Source organism: Pogona vitticeps, chromosome 2 (assembly GCF_051106095.1).
Source record: "Pogona vitticeps strain Pit_001003342236 chromosome 2, PviZW2.1, whole genome shotgun sequence".
NCBI lineage: Eukaryota > Metazoa > Chordata > Lepidosauria > Squamata > Agamidae > Pogona > Pogona vitticeps.
This window is the reverse complement of record NC_135784.1, coordinates 65,871,072-65,893,184: the sequence shown is the minus strand read 5'-3', so window position 1 is coordinate 65,893,184 and position 22,113 is coordinate 65,871,072. Positions and strand designations below refer to the sequence as shown.

General features: G+C 40.5%; 1 protein-coding gene across 4 annotated transcripts in view; it reads right to left on the bottom strand.

Annotated features, from left to right (window-relative positions):
• Positions 1-9,973: 9,973 nt before the first annotated feature.
• ARHGEF3 (Rho guanine nucleotide exchange factor 3) overlaps positions 9,974-22,113 on the bottom strand; it is a 160,890-nt gene continuing 148,750 nt past the window's right edge. For all 4 annotated transcript variants that reach the window (XM_020799904.3, XM_020799906.3, XM_020799907.3 and 1 more), the window contains 7 exons: positions 19,975-20,037; positions 19,670-19,766; positions 18,554-18,630; positions 17,412-17,669; positions 15,247-15,417; positions 14,082-14,268; positions 9,974-13,516 (listed from right to left, as the gene is read on the bottom strand). In XM_020799904.3, coding sequence (XP_020655563.2) covers positions 13,167-13,516; positions 14,082-14,268; positions 15,247-15,417; positions 17,412-17,669; positions 18,554-18,630; positions 19,670-19,766; positions 19,975-20,037 — 1,203 coding nt within the window. In that variant the 3' untranslated portion in view covers positions 9,974-13,166. The remainder of the gene's footprint in view (positions 13,517-14,081; positions 14,269-15,246; positions 15,418-17,411; positions 17,670-18,553; positions 18,631-19,669; positions 19,767-19,974; positions 20,038-22,113) is intronic.

Here is a 22,113-nt window from a genome sequence, read left to right as displayed (position 1 = left end):
GAGGCAGGTGGTGCAGCATAGCCTATCCCATTTTGAAGAGACCCTTGTCCAGCAGGCTGAGGCAAAGAGGCAGTCCCGAAACCAGCAAAATCAGGGAGCTGGACAGGGGACAGATTGTATTTGTCCAGCATGGAAGGGATTGTCACTCTCGAATTGGCTTCTCAGCCACACCAGACGCTGTTCCAAGACCTCTATTCAGAGCATGTTGCCGTAGTCTCTTGAGACTGAAGGATGCCTAATCAAAGTTTTGTCCTCAAGACAAAATTACATCTGGTATTATCAGCACCATTTCATCTACAGTATTTATTCAGAATATATGAATATTGCTGTTCAATAAAAAGGGTTTCAAACTGTTTGCACAATAAAATTAGAGCATAACCAAAAATAGCATAATAAAACAGACAAAAAAACAAATGAGATGCAATACAAAATCTACATCTTCAGGGAGTTTTGTACTACGAAGCAGGAGGGAGGATATGGTGTGTTTAAACTTTTTATACAAACAAAAATTCTTCATTTAGGGAGTAATTTTACTTATACCTAAAGTTGACTCAGCAAATAGTAGGAATGTTCAAACAATTTCATAAGTATTCTGCTTTTTGTGTGTATCATTATTAACAATAAAATCAATTATGTAAGATAAAATACCGGTAGATGCAATTATCCTTAGATTTCAGCCACCAAGACTTTATCTGTGGCTCAGATCTAAAGAGCTACTAGAATGTATTCAAAGAGATTTCACTGCTTTAAAAGAACCCATTTGCTTTCAAAATCTGCTCTCCATATATTTGAAAGTCTCATTTTCAAAATCATTTTGCTATTGGTTATGAGAGGCTAATGTTAAGGGGGAAAATTGTTTGGGTTCATGGCACTAGTTTCATGACTCTTTGGAGTCAAGCCTGTGTAACCGATGATCACAAAAACGTATTTATTAAATACTTCACAGGTTTTTTTCAGATCTTAGAGCTTAGAGTGTTAATTGCAAAGAGAGTACTCTTAAGCGTGAAAGTTTCTTGAATCGTATTTGTCTACTGTACTCATACCCTGATTTTATATACATTCTAAATGATTCAGTTTACAAATCAAGTGATAGATGATGTTATTAGCTAGTAACTGAAAAAACATTATGACAAAATGTAAGAAGTGTATTTGCTTTAAGGCATATTATATTTCAAAATTCCTACTCTGAGAAGGCCCTCAGGCTTATCAAGTGAGGGGTTACTAGAAGTTCATCAGAGGCAGACAATGAAGTTCAGAGAGGACTTTATGGGAGAATATGATTTTTAGTATATCTTAAGCTTCTTGATGGCTTCAAAGGTAAGTGTCACATACAGCACTGATGGTACCTGTCTGTCATGGGTTTGGAGGGAAAGTTCCATCCTATGGGGAGTGGAAGGCGGGACATCAGGGGGGAGGAGCTGTACTGTATATATATTTGGAGCTGGTGTGGAGAAGGGGAGTTGGAGTCTGTGTGTCAGACTGGGTACAACTGTTAGTCAGATAGTACATACCTGATAGGTTCAGGTTTCTATCTAGGTAGCCAGAACGGATAGGTTCAGGGTCTGTGCGTTACCTTAAAGTGTTCCGTGGGAACCAATCTGTTGCATGTGTATGATTGGGACTATACCAAGTTCCAGTATCCTATTTACCTGATTCTTTTATTTACCCTGTTTGTTGTTTCAATAAACCTTGTTCTTTTGTTTATTAAAATCCATTCCTGGTCTGTGTGACTCCTTATAGGGAATGGTTGGTGGCAGCATAACTACAGGGTGGGATACTCCAGTAGGTCTGGGGTTGCCACATTGATTGGTGTCCAGCGTGTGGGATACGACTAGTCCAGTTGTCCAGTGGTCCAGCAAAGCCTTGGCAAGTGTGCCCAGAGCAAGGGGGGTCTAGTCAGGGAAAATCTGAGGGCGCGTAGGTAATCTTCTAGGCTTACCTCAGGGGGAGGTAGGCTAGTGGAAGAACGTGCAAACTCAGATTGGGGGACTAGATTAGGGAGCTCTGAGGCAACCCGTTTGGCGGGAAAGGGCTGAGGCAAAGCTGCGTGAAGTAACAGTGATCTAGCCTGTCTGCTGAGAGGCCTAGCAGAGGGGGTGGATTCTGCCTGGCAACAGTTGCAAGTTGGTGCTGGAGGGACAGCAGCAGTCTATAGAAGGCTGTTTCTGAGGCAAAAGGAAAAAAGTCGTCGTTTTATTTTGAGGCGTGACTTTTGAAGGCAGCCTATTCTGGGGGGATTATGCCCTTGACTCGAAGCCAAATGGCAGAAATGGGGGAAGTGAGAGAACCACAGGGAGACCAAGGTTCTGAGGAGGAATTTGGCTCAGTGCGGGATGAGAGCACGGGAGAACTGACCTCAGAACTCAGAAAAATGCTCCTAGCCCAACAGCATGAACTGAGGGTGAGGGAAGTGGAGGAAAAGGAAAGGGAGAAACAGAGACAATTTGAAATGGAAAGGGAAGAGAAACAAAGACAATTTGAAATGGAAAGGGAAGAGAAACAAAGACAATTCGAATTAGAGAGAGAGAGAATGGAAAGAGAAGAAAGATTGGAGAGAGAGAGGATGGCGTTTGAGTTAAGAAAATTGGAAATGATGAACCAGAACAATAATAACAATAGAGATTCTGAGGTGGGCCAATTGTCTAAAACTGACTTGAAGAAATTCCCTGTGTACAACAAGGGAGATTGCCCTGAGGTGTTTTTTTCCCTCGTGGAAAGAGCGTTTGTGGACTTCTCAGTAAGGGAAACTGAGAAGATGACCATTATGCGATCTTTAATCAGCGGCAGCCTGGCAGAAGTCTATGCAGAGATGCCAGTGGAACTGCTGAAGGACTTCGCTGAGTTTAAAAAACTGGTGTTTGCCCGGCATGGGATAAATGCTGAACAGCTGAGGCAAAAATTCAGGTCACTCACAAAAAAAACCAGAGCAGACTTTTACCCAAGTGGGGGCCCAACTGGTGAGGTTGCTAGAGAAATGGCTGTCTCAGGAGGGGACAGAGACCTTCCAGCAGCTCAAAGACCTGATAGCGCTGGAACAATTTTATTCAGTCCTGCATGGGGAACTAAAGTTCCATGTGAGGGAGAGGAAACCTAAATCGGTGACAGAAGCGGCAGAGATCGCAGATTTTATTTCCCAAATAAGGAAGCCCTTAGGTGCTATGGGGAAATCTGTGGGTAAGCCCAAAGAAACCTACAGCAGGTACTCTCAGGGACCAGGGAAAAACCAGCATGGGGGAGGGGCCCATGTTGAAGGGAAGCCCTCGGATATGAAACCACCAAGACCTCAGATTTTGGAGGGAAAACCAAAATCAGATGAGAAAGACTCCAAGTACAGCAGAAAATGTTATTTCTGTCAAGGAAAGGGCCATCTAATCTCAGAGTGTGAGAAATTAAAGCAGCTAAAGGGAAATTTGCCTCATGATTTGAGTGGAACCAAGCCAAAAGCTGTGTTCTGTGTCCAGACAGAGCAAAGCTCCTTGCCATTGAGGGAGCCTGTTACCATGGCGACTCACTCTGGACCAGTTACATCTGCTGATCAGGCTGGGGAAAATGGTCCTCTTGTGGAGGTCAAGCGCTGCTTACTAGTTAGGACAGATTCGCAATTGTTTGAGACCGCAGGGGTGGACGTAGGAATACTTGACCATCAGTATAGGGGGCTAAGGGATACTTGTTCCCAGGTGACCCTGTGCCATCCAGATATTATTCCTAGGAAGTATATAATCCCAAATGAGAGCCTGAAGGTGGCAGGGATTGAGGGGCAGGTGATCTCACTACCAGTAGCTGAGGTACCTGTGAGCTTTCAAGGCTGGAGGGGAGTTTGGTGTCTAGCGATTTCATCGACTCTGCCAGCAGCCGTGCTCGTGGGAAATGACCTGGCTGAACATGTGAAACGGGTGCTAGTGATTACACGCTCACAAGCTACCACGGGGACAGTTCAGGGGGGTATTGAAGAGCCCGAGGCTGAAGCAGGTGAGGGTAGTCCCGAAGCTGTGGCAGAAACCTTAACCACGGACAGCAAATTTGGCCAAGAGCAAAAGGCCAACGGCACTCTCCGAAAGTGTTTTGAAAAGGTGACAGACACCCAGCTAACACCTGAAACCCCAGCGAGATTTCGCGAGAAAAAGGGAATTTTATATAGAGAGACCCTGATGAATATCTCAAAAGGGGGAGATGGGATCAGAAGTCAGCTAGTGGTACCTGAAAAGTATCGCCCCATGATCTTACAAAGGGGGCACTCTGACATGTTTGCTGCGCACTTAGGGGTGAACAAAACACAGCAGAGAATCACACAAAATTTTTACTGGCCTGAAATAGGGAAGCAGATCAAGGAGTTCTGTAAACAATGTGATGTGTGTCAGAGGCAGGGGAATAACCGTGACAGGACCAAAGCGAAGTTGTGCCCTTTGCCTGTGATTGACACCCCGTTCAAATGTATAGGAGTGGATATTGTGGGACCTTTGCCCAAGGCCACAAAGAGGGGGAACCGGTTCATTCTCACCATTGTGGACCATGCCACGAGGTACCCCGAAGCCATTCCCTTGACTAACATCGAAACCAACACAGTGGCAGATGCCTTGGTGGGGTATATGTCCAGGATGGGATTTGCCTCAGAAATAATCACAGATTTGGGCACATCGTTTACATCAAAGCTCATGAAACGGTTATGGCAAATCTGTGGAATTAAACACAAGGAAACCACTGCCTATCACCCCGAAAGTAATGGGTTAACGGAGAAGTTCAATGGGATTCTGATGCGCATGATTAGGGCTTACTTGGCAGAGAATCCAAACAATTGGGACCAGAAGCTGCAATCCCTTTTGTTTGCTTATCGATCAGTGCCCCAAGCCAGTACCGGGTTCAGTCCGTTTGAACTTTTGTTTGGGAGAAAAGTAAAAGGTCCACTTGATTTAATCAAACAAAATTGGGAGCAGATCACCCAGGATGACCCACAAGATGTTGTGACGTACATAGACACTTTAATGAATGACCTGAAGAGAAACCTAGAGCTAGCAGCAGAAAACCTGCAAGCTCAGAAGGTCAGACAGAAAACCTGGTATGACCAGAAAGCCAGGGAGAGGCACTTTAACCCAGGGGAGGAAGTGCTTTGGCTTAGGCCCTGCAAAGAGAACAAACTGCAGCTCAAATGGGCAGGACCATACAGGGTCATTTCCAAGATGTCAGATCTGAACTACCTTATAGAACAGGAGGAACACCAAGCACGGAGGGTGGTACATGTGAATGCCCTGAAACCCTACTACAGAGGGGAACAGAGGGTTTTATTTGCCATAAAAGCAGCTGAGAGTGAGGAAGCTGAATTACCCTTCTGGGAGGGTAGAGGGGAAGTGAAATACAACCCAGATGAGGTGAAGATCAGTCCTGCACTCACCCAAGACCAGCAGCAAGAACTAAAAGTGCTGCTCACTAAATATTATAAGGTTTTTTCAAATAAGCCAGGGATAGTGAAGGGAGTGATGCATCGGATCCACACAGGGGATGCAACCCCGCAAGCAGTATCCCCATACCGAGTGACGGGACCCTATAGGGACAAGGTGCGGAAGGAGCTGGACGAGATGCTTAGGGAGAACATAATCGTCCCCTCTTCTAGTCCTTGGTCCTCTCCGATAGTCCTGGTGGACAAGCCTGATGGGAGCATTAGATTTTGTGTAGATTACCGGAAATTAAACCGCGTAACCACTCCTGATGCCTACCCAATGCCCAGGCTAGACAACCTGATTGAAACCATAGGGGGTTGTCGGTTCATTTCATCGTTGGACCTAGTAAAAGGTTACTGGCAATTAAGGATTGATCCCAGGGATCAGGAAAAGACCGCATTTTGCAGCCCTTTCGGTCTATATGAGTTTAGAGTCCTTAGTTTTGGTCTCAGAAATGCACCAGCCACATTCCAAAGGCTGATGGACCAGACCTTAGCAGGGCTCAGTGACTTTACTGTGGCCTACATTGACGATATAGGGATCTTCAGCAATACCTGGGAAGATCACCTGAAACACCTGGAGATAGTGCTGCAGAGGTTAAGTGCAGCAGGGCTAACAGTAAAGGCCAGCAAGTGTCAGCTGGGTAGCCCAGAAATAAAATACTTGGGTCACATAGTAGGGGGAGGAGTGATCAAACCCCTAGAGGCCAAGATAGAAGCCGTTCGTGATTGGCCCAGACCCAACACCAAGAAAAAAGTCAAATCATTTCTTGGGTTGGTGGGCTACTACAGAAAGTTCATCCCGAGGTTTAGCGAGATGGCGACTCCGCTGACCGATCTGACGCGGAAGAAGACTGATGACCGCATCCCGTGGACCAGCGACTGTGAGGAGGCGTTCCAGAAGTTGAAGCAGGCGCTCATCCATTATCCAGTGCTGCGTGCTCCCGACTTCGACCGGGAGTTCATCATCTACACCGATGCGTCTAACAGCGGGGTAGGAGCAGTTCTTTGCCAGGAGGATGAAAATGGTGACCAGCATCCAGTGTCCTACCTGAGTAGGAAACTCCAGAAAGGTGAGAGACATTTGGCAACCGTGGAAAAGGAGTGCCTGGCCATAGTATACGCGATTCAGAAGGCCAAACCTTACATCTGGGGAAGACATTTTGTTCTGTGCACTGACCACTCACCACTGCAGTGGTTAAAGACAATGAAAACCCATAATAGTAAACTTATGAGGTGGGCTTTAAACCTGCAAGATTTTGACTTTGAAGTGAAGGTGGTCAGAGGGTCAATGAACTGTGTTGCTGACGCCTTGTCAAAAAGACCCGACGAGTGAAGACGGCGAAGAAACCATGGACTGTGTATATTTTGGTGACCAAAAGTTAAATGTACCTGTTTATTGAACAGGCTTGGTTTGTATTAATAAAGGTAACTTAATGTATTGCAAATATTAATGTTTAAATGCATAAGTGATATGTTTGACCTAGAGTGAGTAAGTATGGGTTATGGGATTGTATGATAATGTATAACTGTTTTGTGTTTTGATCCTGGTTGTTTTTTTGGAGAAAAGCACTTTAGCTTTTCCCCCGCAAAACAACTTATAAAGAGGGGAGGTGTCACATACAGCACTGATGGTACCTGTCTGTCATGGGTTTGGAGGGAAAGTTCCATCCTATGGGGAGTGGAAGGCGGGACATCAGGGGGGAGGAGCTGTACTGTATATATATTTGGAGCTGGTGTGGAGAAGGGGAGTTGGAGTCTGTGTGTCAGACTGGGTACAACTGTTAGTCAGATAGTACATACCTGATAGGTTCAGGTTTCTATCTAGGTAGCCAGAACTGATAGGTTCAGGGTCTGTGCGTTACCTTAAAGTGTTCAGTGGGAACCAATCTGTTGGATGTATATAATTGGGACTATGCCACGTTCCAGTATCCTATTTACCTGATTCTTTTATTTACCCTTTTTGTTGTTTCAATAAACCTTGTTCTTTTGTTTATTAAAATCCATTCCTGGTCTGTGTGACTCCTTATAGGGAATGGTTGGTGGCAGCATAATTACAGGGTGGGATACTCCAGTAGGTCTGGGGTTGCCACAGTAAGCATTAACATCTTGAACTGAGTCTAAGAATTAATATTTAATTTGTGCGGATAATATAAATAATTTCATTGGCCAGGTGCTATTTTTGGATTCTTAAAACATTTAAGGAATGTGGTGGATCTGTGGGGATATGAAGAGTTATGGAACTATAGCAAGCTGATTATGTTTGGTGAGAGTGACATCACGGATTATTCATGATAAATTTATAAGAAACTGATTAGCTTTACCAGCTGAAACAGCAGGAGCTATGTTAGGATTTTGTCGGATAACCATTCTACTAAGTGAACCACTTAGAGGATGAGTATCCACACACATGAATGGCTTAAACAAGGAGAACTGAGCTATAAATTTATCAGTTTATAAATTTCAGATATACAGATTAAAGTAAAGGACTATGTGTTTTGTTATAACTCTATTGAGTCATTCTGTAATCAGGGCATGAACAGTTAGATGAAAGATGACTACTGTACCCTTCCCTTGTTGCTTTTCTAATATGAACAACAATGGTTCTGAAGCCTATGTGGCACTGGGTTCAACAAAGAAAGTTGCCTTCTCTACTGACACTGCATCCGGGGGGGGGGGCATGTATTATGCCCCAGACCACTTAAAACAGTGGAATAACTTAAAACAGCAAAACCACTGTGAGAAACTGGCACAACACTATGCAGACAAAGTTGCTTGGATCCAGTCAGACTTGGATTCTGTAGCTGATGCAGGTCCTGTGGAAGTAATTTTTACCTGTCTTGTCTAGTAGTAAAAGATTAACTGTTTAACAGGTGTAGCCTGAAGATGTAGACAGGATTCTTGGAGAGGTGAATGCTACCACACATATGTCGGATCCTTGTCCTTCCTGGCTTATAAAAGCAGCCCGAAGGGTACTTGTAATGAGACAGAGGGCCAGCAAGCTTAAAGGAGGCAGTTGATAAGAGCATTATTGAAGAAGCCCTTCATCTCTAATACTGTAGTCCATTTTTAAGGCTATGTATTAGTGTTTGTAGTGATATCTTAGCTCCAAGGATTCCTGGATGAGCAACTTCAGTCAGGCTTCAGGCCTGGTTGTGGAACAGGCAAGAGTTTTCATCTTATGACTTTTGCTAGGAAGTGGGCATGGGATGTCCCTATTGGTTCTGCTGGAGCTCTCAGTGGCCTTGAGTACCATCAAATATTGTATCCTTTTGGGCCATCTCTCTGGGATAGGACTTGGAAGCACTGTTTTCCAGTGGCCTCAGTTCTTCTTGGAGAGGCAAGCTCGGAGGTCAGAAGTCTTGTGCCCTGGTTGTTTGTCTGTGGTGTTCCTTGGGGCTCCAACTACTAGAAAAGATTGTCTGGAGCTTTGGAGTTTGCTGCCATCTTTCCCATCCAATTCCAAGGAGGCTAAATTAGTTCTAAACTAGAGCATGATATCATTAGTGGGCTGGATGAGGGCAAACAAGTTGAAACTTAATGCAGGACTAAGGAGGTGCTTCTGGTCAATTGAAAGGCAAATGAGGGAATAGGAATTCAACCTGCGCTGGATGGGGTTGCTCCACCCAAAACTCAGGTCTTCAGCTTGGGTTGACTCCTGGAGTCGCCCTGTGCCTGGATGCCCAGGTTTTGGCAGTGGCCAGGAATGCATTTGGACAGTTGAAAATGGCACTTGAGCTGTGCCCATTCCTTGAAATGTCTGATTTGGCTAAAGTGACACATGCCTTAGTTACATCCTCCTTAGATTATGGTAATATGCTCTACATAGGGCTGCTCTGAATAGTTTGGGAACTTCAGCCAGTCCAAGATGCAGTAGCAAGACCGTCAACTGGGGCAAGTTACAGATAGCATACAACTTACCTGCACTGGGTACCCACCTGATTCTGGGCTCAATTCAAAGTGCTGGTTATTATGAGCTATACAGCTCTTTACCACTTGAGTTCAAGTTATCTGAAGGACTGTCTTAAAAGCCAAGATTGAGCCTTCCTGGCTTCTAAGAGTTCCTGTAAAGATATTTTCTGGGTACCATTGCCCTGACAGGCACATTGGACTGGGATGTGGGAGAGGACCTTCTCTGTGGCTGATCCTAGGTGGTGGAGTGCTCTGCTACAGAAGGTTTAGGTGGTCCCTTTCAGCCACAGTTAAAGATCTGCCTCTTCAGGCAGGCTTTTAAAACTACACTTTTGAAGTTTTAAAATGCTTAGATAACCTTTTAAATTTTTAATATAAGGTCAGTTTTTTTAATCTTTGTGATTTGTTATGTTTTTAGTCTAACTTGCTTTACTCATTGTGAGCCACCTTTGGTCTCCTCACTAGGAAAAAGGTAGTCTAGAAATGAAACAAATAATAAATAAATATCAGTTTAGATTACCAGTAAGTGTTTGCAGGTTAGGTTTGCTAAATGTGGAATTACTGCTAAATATTTTTTAGAAAGCACTGAAAGATGATCAAGCTTCACATATTAAACAAGAAGATGTGAAAAATAGTTCAGTGTAATTTATTCAAATGCTTTGAGAATAGTGTAAGGCTATTATTCAAGAAGCTTTAAGCAATACATACTGTTTCAACAAATGGAGACATTACACACTTCCTCCAATTTTTTGGTACATATTTTTCATTTCAGTAGTTCACTCCTAGTCGTACAATCCTGTGTGTATTTACTCAGAAGTAATCCCAAGGTGTCCAGTGAGGATTACCAAAAATGTGCAAAGGATTGCAATCTCATATTTTCTCTTTCCTTTTCTTTTGTAAATGTTTTCTCTGGCTCAGTTATATGTCATAACACCAGCAGAATTGGGACCCTCTTCTCTTCTAAGGACTAAGGAGGTGGGAAATAATGGATTTTAACAGAAGTAATGAAACCCAGCAGAAGTACACCACTGGATTGTGTCCACAGTTCTCTTGTTCTTGGTTAGCTAATAGTCAACTTCCAAAATGAAGCAATTTAAATAAATTACAATACTGAAATAGAAAATAATTATCATATTTAAATCTGTACATACAGGAATACATTCTAAAGAATAAAATAGACCATGATATCCTTTTTAAAAATAGAAGTATAATGCATTTTAGAATGAGTATTTCTAAGACAATTACTCCTCTTAACACCCAGCAACATGTATGTACACATTAAAATTGAGAGGTTATTGCCCTAGGTTTTTTGTAAACATGTAAAATATATGAAGTATGAATTTTGGCAACATCTTATGAGGATTACCGATTATACTGAAGCTGGAATCTTTGTGGTATAGGAAGTAAGTACTAATGATAATGGTAATCTTAGTGCACTATATTGCAAATTTTGGACCTATCCTTAAGAAATAGGTCAAATTCAGCATTTCATCGTTCACACATTTTTTAATTAGCATTTACCCCAGAGCTTCCAATTTTATTGACATTTTCCTACCTTTAAGGCTGCAAGGCTGGCTGAAGCTATGCTCCCAATGAAGAAGTATGACGTATAATCACTTTTAGGTTGCAGTATCAATGGATGCTGCAGATAACTGTCTTAGAAAGCAAATATGTGGGAACATTGTGGGTCCACAAGAAAGAAAAATCTGTTAGAAAAATGATTGTGAACCACCTTTTAAAACTGAATTTGAGAATACTTTCTCTTGGAATCATAGTGTACATTGTAATCAAAATTATGCCACTTAAAACCAAAAGCACATGAAGGCAGCTGCTCTGAAACAAAGCAGTGGATAACTTGTGATTTATTTATTTAACAAAGATTTTGTGAATCTTTTGGCAAGAGGCCCCAATCTCAAGTTTCCATAATCACTTCGCATATGTTTGGAAGGCTCTCTTGGGCTTTATGCTGAATCTGAGCCCTGAGATCGCCACATTCATTCCTCCTACAGGAGCCTCAATAAAAATGTCCATACTTGGTAAATGGCATATGATGGCGGTAACAGATGCTGCAGTCTGAATACTTTAGAAGAGAGAAGAAAGGGTTGTTTTTGTTGATATTACGTAACAAGATGACATTAAAAATAGATGAAATTTTAAAAAGTAAAAAACCAAAGTCTTATATATTAGTAAGCACCATTTTATACATAAGCCACCTGGTTGTGCACATGGGGGGTCTGCATGAAACAAAACAGACAGTTAAAGTAGTCACTGGGACATGTTAGCTTCTCAATTCTTTCTGGTGCTTCTTTGTTCTTCTATCATTTTATTACAACTAGGTTAATAAATCTATTGCTGCCTGAAAGCCAAAGTTCTATTTTCATGTAAAGATGGCAGTACCATCTTCTTTCAAATGACTGTCTAGTTTACATCTGAGTACTGTGCAAATACACTAGGCACAATTTAATTTTATGAGTTCATCGTAGCTTCTCCAGAAGAGCTACAGAATCAATCAGTATTTTCATAGTCCTACTGACTTTATAGCAGTATTGCTCTCTCCCAGCATGATCTATGAAGAAGATTCAGAAAGAGTTACTTGATTTCTCAACATTTAATGAACAGACATAATTGAAAAGTATTATGTTTGAGGTGACATCAGTGTCTCCAGTGGTTCACTCATGCATGTAGTCACCTGGTGGTGCAAGTCACAAAGTAAGTAGACACTGAAATGTGGATGAAATGTAATACCATATTTTTCTGTGTATAAGAAGATACTTTAGACTAAAAATTGAGGATCGTCTTATACACGGAAGCTAAGGCGAGAACAAAATGGCCCATACCTTGCCTCTGCAAACAGGATGCCTCCAATCACAAGGCTTAGCTTCCTACAGTCAGGAGACATAGCTTCCTCCAATCATAAGCCTTATGTGTCTGACGTCAGCTGATGCTGAACAAACCAAATGGAACATACCTCGTTGGAGATGGAGCATGTAGGCAGTGCTCAGATGCAACAGGAACTCGTAATGTCAGAGTGTTCTGAGCCCAGAGGCTGAATAAAGTTAAAGTGTGATACATAATATGACAGCACTGGTATGTAAAGTTTACCTAATTACTAAATAAAATTTTGTTTCGTTATATGTTTAAAATATTATTTCTTAATTTTGGATTAGAAAAGGGGGGCATCTTATAAATGGGAAAATATGGTATATATCCATCTGGCTGCATAGTTCCATAGTTTAGGTAGCTGGCTGCAGAGCCAAAGGCTGGAAGTTAAATTCCCCACAAAGTACACAGGCTGACTGTACTTTGTCTCCAAGGCTTGTGTGGCCTTGGGCAAGCTGCACAGTCCCAGTGTGCACCAGAAGAAGGGAACAGTAAACCACGTCTTCTCTACCTAGAAAAGGGAAAGGGTTGCCAAAAGTCAGAACTGACTTGATGGCACATGATTATTATTAGTAATATAAGTCCAGCTTGATGAATTTAGGGATGCCTTGTGTTCAGCTGTCATATGAGAGGTCAAAATTGGGCACTTTTTAAACAGAGACATGTGTTATTTTATATGCATAAACAGTGATATAGCTACTGGTAGGAGAGTTGAAATGACTGATCAAGTACCTCTCTCAGACACTGAGACATTTACAGAATACCACAGGAATACAGTTGCCATACATTCCAAATTACACACACTGGCAGTTACAGTACTACGGTCAAAAGGTACAAATATAAGAGACTGAGGTGACTTTGTCACAAAAATATTGAAAAGTGCTCCTTGCTCCATATATGGACTCTGTACAGGTAGAGACAGAAATTCTCTATAAAGTTTTTGTCAGACATTGCTTTCTACCTCTTTGTCATTCTCCCATGTATTTGTCTGTTCCATGTGGTCACAGTCAATGCTGATTTCGCTGGTGTCCATACTACAGTCAGACCCACTGTCTGACTGGTCCATTTGCTCAAGCTTTGATTCTTGCCGGGATATTCGGTTCCTACTCGATGGTGGTAGTAAAGGTTCCTCAGAATAGGGAATTCCACCCTCACCTGATGCACACAAGACCGATTCTTTGGCTTGGCGGATACAGTTGAGCCACTGTTGTTTACTGAAGGCATCATTTGCTTGTAATGCATGAGACTGGCTTTGAGATCCACTTTTGAAGCTGACTCTAAAGAAGTTTTTAACTGAAAAAATAAAAGTCGTTAACTTACAGAAATAATATACTGCATTAAGTATTTTTCAAGGTTCTTCTGAAGTGCAAGTCTTAGTCTGTATCTTCTACTAAAGCAGTGGTTCCCAACCTTGGGTAACACAGGTGTTCTTGGACTGCAATTCCCAGAAACCCTGAGGAGCACAGCTAGTGGTGAAGGCTTTTGGGAAATGCAATCCAAGAACACCTGGGTTGCCCAAGATTAGGAGCTACTGCACTGAAGTTCTAGGGGCCTAAACAACTACATGTTCTGTAGAAATCTCAACACTGAGTGCTTCCATTTTACACTAAATGTGTGTACCATAACTCTGTAGTACCAATCAGTCTTCCAAGCCAAATGTAATTCAGGTTCCACTAAGTGATCTACACTGCCATCATTTCAGCTGTTCTCTGTAAGCAGCAGCAAATACAGTGAGAGGTTTGCTGAACATCTATGCGAGGTTTGTGACCTGTGTCTGGCTTGGTCAATAGCGAGCTAGATAGGCATGCCAGAACGTTATATTATGAGATGCTTATAAATAATCCAAATAGGTTCTTACTTCTTTCATTGTTGCTAAATGCACCCCGTATGGATCCACCCAGTCGCACCTCTCCATCTTGCAAGTCATCGAGCACAAGATCTTTCACAGGAATGGGCTGCCGATACAACTGATAGTAGAGTTGCTCATTGTGTGAAACTGCTCGAGTAATCACCAGAACTTCTTGGAAGAGAAATACATGCAGTTTCTGATAGTAAAAGAAAAAAACTCTGAGTTAATATTTTCTTTTTTGTTGTTTTTTCTAAATTTCCTGATTTTAGCAAAAGGAAGAATTACAGATAGATACTCTTTTATAGACAGAAGACAATGAGTATTTGGGCATTTCTAGCATATAGTCAAGTGGTAAGTTATGAATATTTCATTAGAGAACTTGAAGAACACTATTGAAACTACAGTTTTTAAAGGAAACACCTAAATGTTCTGAAGAAGAAAAGCTCCCCTTGCAGGTTTTAAAAGCAGGTATGAGCAAAAAAGTGCTGCAGTGCCTTTATTAAAAGCTTTCCACTTGTCATCAAAGATATAAATGCCAAGACAATATCTCCCAAGTACATGCTTTCATTGTCTGGTGAGAGCTGTGACAGCCTGGGGACCCGTCAGTAATTCAGTTCATCTGAAGAAATTATGGACAGAGGAAGTTCTGATTACTTGGGAAGTACTATGGAGCTCACAGAGATGACAGATCCAGTAAGTATTCTGAAAAAGAAGTTATCCATGGCCAGAATTTGTTTTAACCTTTGTTAAATGGAGATAGCACAAGACCCATCCATAGACCTCAATGAGCTGGATGATTCCAAATGCACAGCAACACATTCTCAGTTTTTACAAAGTCAAAGCACTATTAATGTTACTGATACAGCAATAATACAGTACAGGATAAAAGGCAGACTTTATTTAATTCTGAACAGAAGATGGATGGAGATGGGTGGGTTCAGGGCAATACGTTGGGAAATAGTTTAATAAATACTGTAGTGTATTTAAAATAATTCCTCTCCTATGCATCATAATAAAGACCTGTTTCATCAATCCCTCACTAAACTGTTTTGACTTAACAGAAGTTGCAATTTTTAATTTAAAAATAAAGAGTACATTTTGTTAATTACTCAACATAATTAACTGGAAGAAAGAGATAAATCCAATATGACTTCTTTAAAAATGCATTCCTTACCACTCCTCTGTTGTTCTTTAGTTCACCATGACAACACACAATACGTGAATCATCTATGAGGGAGTCCTTTTGATCTTCATCAAGATATATTAGCCTTTCTTTGTAATACTGGCATTCTGATTCACCTGTCTTTTTGTTGATTTCTGCCACTATGCCTTGGACAATATTAATCTGTGAAAAAGACCATTTGGATGTTAATTTAAGATATAATTTTCCAAGACAATTTCATCCACTTCTTGCTTTTTAGTTAGAACTTAAATCTGTAGTATTATTTTTCTGGAAAAAGGGAAATGGGCAGAAGACAGCGCTCAATTTTGTTTTCTGTTTTTTTTTAAACATTTCATATTATGTGCTTAAACATAAGGCCACCTGTCAAGTTCATCTACAGAAACTATGTAACTTCCCCTTTATATTCTATGGACAAGGATACTGTATTTTACATACATGGAGCAGGAATTCCACAGTGTGAACAAAGCACCTTTATTTTTTTAATACATTTAATCTAATTAAGCAGCTTAAATTTCAGGAGTTCCTTAATACATGTGTACAAACAGCAGGGCTTTATACTGTTTTCTTAGATTAACAGCTCAATTACTACATGTTCAAGATCTGTAGGTATATTAAAATTCCCAAGTTTAAATAGCAGGTTGGCATGGACTACGTAGTACAAATGAAAACAAAACAAAAAAGCAAATTGTCCAGATCTGTCTTCCTTCAACAGTCCAGAGAAGGATGTGCATGGAAGAAGTACAGGAACAAACCCATACATGATGCAACTGTCCCTTCCAATAGCAGTTCACATGCTCATACTGGCACATGTTTTTGCCTGCACACTCATACAAACTGTCACTAGAACAGAATGACACAATCCACAAACATGCCAGGTCAGTGGTTAGTATATCCTGATGTCATTTGGGTAACTACATGTAAAGCAGTTTAAAGCATAAAGATTCAGAGAAATAATAGGCAGAGAAGGGAAATATGCATTTCTGACAGAACATATCTAGATCCAAACTTTAAATTCTCCCTGCCTACTTTTAAATGTGTTATGTTTTCAACAATCTTATTTCTGAAATATAAATCCTATTGCTCAGCTTCACAAAGCTATTCTATGTATAAATATGTTTTTAAAATCTTCCTACATGCTATGAAAAGGGAGCCATGTGCAATTTCCACGAGAAGATATTCCAAACGTTGTGCAACTACTACTGAAAATGTTCTGCCCTAGAACAGCTGAACCCATTTACTTGTTGGATAACTTTACATATCAAGTTAATTTAGCCTAAGGCATCCTAATTTTCTGAGTTTGTTTACTTCACTATAATACATAAGAATAAAATAGCATGCAAAACTGTTGAAGTATAAACAAATAATGAATCATTTCTGTATTGGGGCAACTATGATCTTTTAGATGTTTTTGAACTGTGACACTTATAATCAACCTCAGAGTTAATTATTCTGGCTAGGGTTGACAGTAGCTATAGCACTATATATTATTAATATTTGCCTTTTTCTTTAAAAAATCTACTTGGGAAATGCCAATTTTGATTATAGTGACTGGAATTAAATTTGTTGCCTTCAATATATACTGGCTGAAACCCAGTAGTGAAACTTACACTGTGTAAATCTGATGATGTCATCAACTGCAGGAGTATTTTGCATATTAAAATATTCTGATCCCCCCTTTCTGCAACAAAGCCTTTCATTTCCCTCTTCCCATGATCCCAACAGCTTCCCCAAGATGAAAGGGATCCTAAGGGAGGGTAAATTGGAATTTTTTTAATGTACAAAAACTGCTGCAGTTATGACATCATCAACCTTACATGGTATAAGTTCCACTACTGGATTTCAGTTTACTCTCTTACTTATAAATTATTTCAGTATAATAATATTTTGCATTCAATATGAAAGCAGTTTAGAATGCCAGACTCTTTTATAAGTTGGCATTTAACTGCATGTTAAACTGGAATATTTTTATTGTTGTATGTTTTGATGTACATTTGCTGTACATTGCCCACTGTGGGGCAGTATATAAGCTGGAATGAATGAATGAATAACTAAATAAATAAATGTGGATCTGTTCCAGGCAAGCACTGAACTGGCTGTGATAAATGTTTTAAAAACTATTAGATATTGTTTAGCTAACACCACCGCAGAATACATACAGCTTCTTCAAGATGTTGTTGGTCTGGATGATCATTTGGTGTATGTCTCAGAATCTCTCTGAGTAGCAATGGGTACTTCACCAGACGGCTTCTTGGGATGTCAAGGAAGTTCCATAGGTCCAATTTACGACTAAAAGGTGACTCTAGACAACGCTGTAGGAAGTCTTGCACCCGATGATCCTGCTTCTTATGATCCAGCAAGGCTTTGGCAGCTACCTGATTGCTACAATAACTGTCATAGGAATTCAGGCAAGGCAACTAAAAAAGAAACAAGAATTGAAATAATTTATAGAGCATACATTGGTTTTTAATATATGTGCATTTCTCTCTCTCTCTCTATCATATACATATACAAACAGAGAGGTAAGTACGTGAAGTATATATATATACTAAGAATACTTTTCCTGTTCAGATTGTTCGCATTTTAATGCTGTTGGACAGTGAGTCTGCTAGATTATAACAGCTGCTGTTGAAGGAGGGCAGTGATGCTGTTACATTATGATCACCAGAAGCCAAATTTTACCACTTAATGCATTCTATCAATGTAATGTGTATCAGAAACAAAGAATTGAATGCAACATCTTTTGAGCCAGCAACACCAAAATGTTTTGGGGCATGCTGCTATTACATGCCAACCTAGGACAGTGCAGTTATGAAGTCACCATCATCCATTGCTGCCAGATGCAACTGTTACAGGACACAGAAATAAAAGTGTGTATATTCTGGCATATGTTTAATAGTGTGATAGAGAAGCTGGATGTGCTATTTACAAAGTGGGAATGTCTCATCTCTTGGTACCTTCTATACGGATCCACTGGGAAAGGACAGCACCCTGCCAACTGATCCTTATACTCTGGAAGCACTGCTAGATTGGTTCTGACACAAATGAAGAAGAAATCTGCCATATGATTTGAATGTGTCTTTGATAAACAGTTACATCAATGGAGGCATTTTACAAAAATATTGTGACTAGATTGCGTTTCAGTCCTGGCACTGTGACTGTGTATTTTACCAGGATGAGGTACCATACTGTCTGGTTGCCATGATATCTAGGTATTCATTGTCTTCTATTTCCACTGTTCTAACTTTGAAAAATGGTTAACAATAAAACGAATTAACACAGTTCATGAAAATGTCCATACCCAGGCCACAAGTATATGACCAACTGAATCTGTAGATCCATCTGGCTTCCTTACTTCTTTCAATCTCCTAAGAAGATCTGAGGAAAATACAAGAAGCACGAACATGTTATGGGAAAAACAGTTGGAAAGCAAAGGAATATAATATTCCAAAGTGCTGATTGGTGAGACTTTTTACTCACCACCTGCTTAGCACTCTCTGATCATAAAAATAAACCAAATGAAGTGAAAACCCTGTCCGCTTTGTACAAATCATTGAGCTCCGGCTACAGTTCACAAGCTTTACTGATATATCCTGCTACTGTTCTTTCACTGTCAAACTTCATCAGACATGGATGTTCCATTATTAAATCTCCACATATGTCTGTCTTTATCTAAAGACAGCTGCGTTGCACTCTGTGTTTTATCAAACTATGGACCAGCAGCAAAGGAATAGGTTCAATTATCTCTCTCTAGATTAATTTATAATCTATTCTTATTCCTAGGCTCACAGATAAAATACAGCTACCGGTTCCTTAGCCATAATTTGCTTGTCTAGAAAGGGGGCACATTGGGCTAAGACACATCAAAGTGTAGCTCTAGTTGGAAACAAACTCTACCTCTCCATTCTCTTTTTCTCCCTCTTACTGCCCCACCACACCCTCACTTAATAAGTTGTAAGTTAAAAGCACTCACTTCATTTCAAACATGCTTCTCAAAAACACCTCTCAAAACACTGAAAATAAATTTCATGTCATTCACATATTAGTTACCACATCTAAGTTTTATTGGAAATGGTTAACTCAAGTAATGAAACTTGAACAATGTATATATAACTTTCAGTAGCATTTGAACCAATTCCTAGGTATATGTCAGCGTTAAAGTTGAAAACTGGCAGCGCCAACTGTTCAAATCAACAAAATAATGGCATTTAATGAATCCACAATTTAGAAACATAATTTTAAAGAATCCAATGCCCAGTCTTCTTCCATGACAAAAATTAAATTAAATTAAAATAATTAAAGCATCAGGCATTTCAGCTCATTTATTTTCCCACTCAAGCTCCATGTAGAATTAACAATGTAACACAGCATTCTTGTATAGCTGTTTATCAAACACTTTGAACAGGAAGAATCATACCTTCATGCAAAGGAATTAGAGAATCCAGTGTCCCAAAAATTTGGTTTAATTCTTGTTCTGACATTATGGAGAGCTTAAGCATTGGGTCATGATAAGCCTGCACAAATACAGAAATAAACACTTGAAGTTCACAAAAGAAAAAAACTTTTGAACTTTGGATCTTATTTCACAACATTTACTTGTTTGCTAATACATAGAATGTTCTGGAATAAGGTTCATTATTTATTAAAACTTTTACAAGCAGGTAATGAAAGCTGCCTTTCAATGATAATTCAATGAGGGGCAAAATCGGAAGGGTGTAGTACCTTCTTTGCTAACTTCAAGTCTTCTATCAAGTCTTCTTCTCCTTGTGAAAGTTCAAAAATCGCCTGTAACAGAAAATATAAACTTGAAGGATTTGTTCTTCCCCCAACTCCCCAAAATGCCAGGCACAGTCAATCAAGATTATAAAAACATTGATAGGTATCATATAACAGATATATGTTTTAACCAAAAACCAAAGTATCTGTTAAATATTAGCGCAGTATGTATGCTTTTCCTAATACAGCCATTTGTTTTGTAGCTCTGTTGTGTGATTTCTGAGATCTGCAACTGCTTATAGTACTGTGTGAAGTTTCTTGATATTGTTCCCAAAGCCCCAATGACTACGGGGACCACTGAAGTGCATTTCTTCCATAGGTTAAATGTTTTGATTGCCAGGTCTTTGTTAGTTTTTCCAATTCTTTACTTGCAGTTCTGGCATCCCCTGGAATTGCAATGTCAATTATCCAGACATTTTTTTGTTCTATTACTACTATGTCTGGTGTGTTATGTTCAAGGTGTCTGTCCGTTTGGATCCGGAAATCCCACAAGATCTTGACTTCACGTTTTAACCAAAAACCTAAGTATCTGTTAAATGTGTTGTTGTTGTAATTCAGAAAAAGTTCTAAACTAATAAATAGCAACAAAAACAACAACAAAAGGATTGCATATGGTTCTCTTTTCTCTGACAAGGTAGCGATCCTATTGTACAGTATTTTGACCATTTGTAATGTGATGTTCATAAATGAGAAAGCAATATTTTATGCCAATACAGTGGTGCCCCGCATAGCGACGTTAATCCATTCCAGATTAATCGTCGCTATGAGGAGACATCACTAAACGGAACGGAAAAACACATAGGAACTTCATTTAATGTGTTCCTATGGGGCCCAAACTCACCGTTCAGCGAAGATCCTCCATAGCGCTGCCATTTTCGCGCCCTCGGTAAGCAAGGGCAGGGCGCGAAAACACTTGCAGCGGCCATTTTGGGCACCCGGCGGCCATTTTGGAGCCGCCAATCAGCTGTTACAGAAACATCCCAATGCGAAGATCGGTAAGCGAAACACTTACCGATCATCCCAATGCGATGTTTTACCCATTAAAACATCGCAATGCGATCGCATTAGCGATCTAAAAAAATAGATCGCTATGCAGATTTGTCGTTAAACGGTGAACTCGTTATGCAAGGCACTACTGTATTTCAAGATTAGTCTCATTTCTCAACAAAGATTAGATTAGGCATCCTTCAATCTCGAGAGACTATAGTAACATGCTCTGAATAGAGGACTTGGAACAGCGTCTAGTGTGGCTGAGAAGGCCAGTTCAAGAGCAACAATCCCTTCCACAGTGAAGACAAATACAATCTGTCCCCTGTCCAGCTCCCTGATTTTGCTGGCTTCGGGACTGCCTCTTTGCCTCGGCCTGCTGGACAAGTGTCGCTTCAAAATGGGAGAGGCCAACAAAAGAAGGTTTTAAAATACTTTAATCTATTATTACAAGTTGAGCCGCATTCACCATTGTTTAGTCCCTTTTTCCATATGGCATGTAGAAAAATACTTTCCATTTTCTAAACGTATTGCCAGTCTGCTTATCCTTTACTTCACTGCTGTTCGCTAGGCCTCTATTATCTTGTGGCACGACCAGAGGAAATCCAATTACACCAGGTGAATTTTAAAACTGCAGCTCCAAGGAAGGGATGGTCTGTTTGAAAGGGCTGGTTTTTCTCCAGAAAGGAAAAAGAGTTGATAGTTTGAAAAAGAATCCTGAAAAGAGAGTGGGGTTGGACAGAAGCCTGAGAAAGAGAAGGGCCAAGGGGAAAGATATTTGCTGATGTGGCAGGAAATACAGTGCTACCTCGCATAACGAGCGCACCATTTAACGACGAATCCGCATAGCAATCTATTTTTTAAGATCGCTAATGCAATCGCATTGCGATGTTTTAATGGGCAAAACATTGCATTGCAATGATCGGTAAGCGTTTCGCTTACCAATCTTCGCATTGCGATGTTTTTTAAACAGGTGATTGGCGGTTCCAAAATGGCGGCCGGGTGCCCAAAATGGCCACTGCAACCATTTTCGCGTGGTTTCCTCGCTTACCAAGGGCACAAAAATGGCGGTGCTATGGAGGATCTTTGCTGAACGGT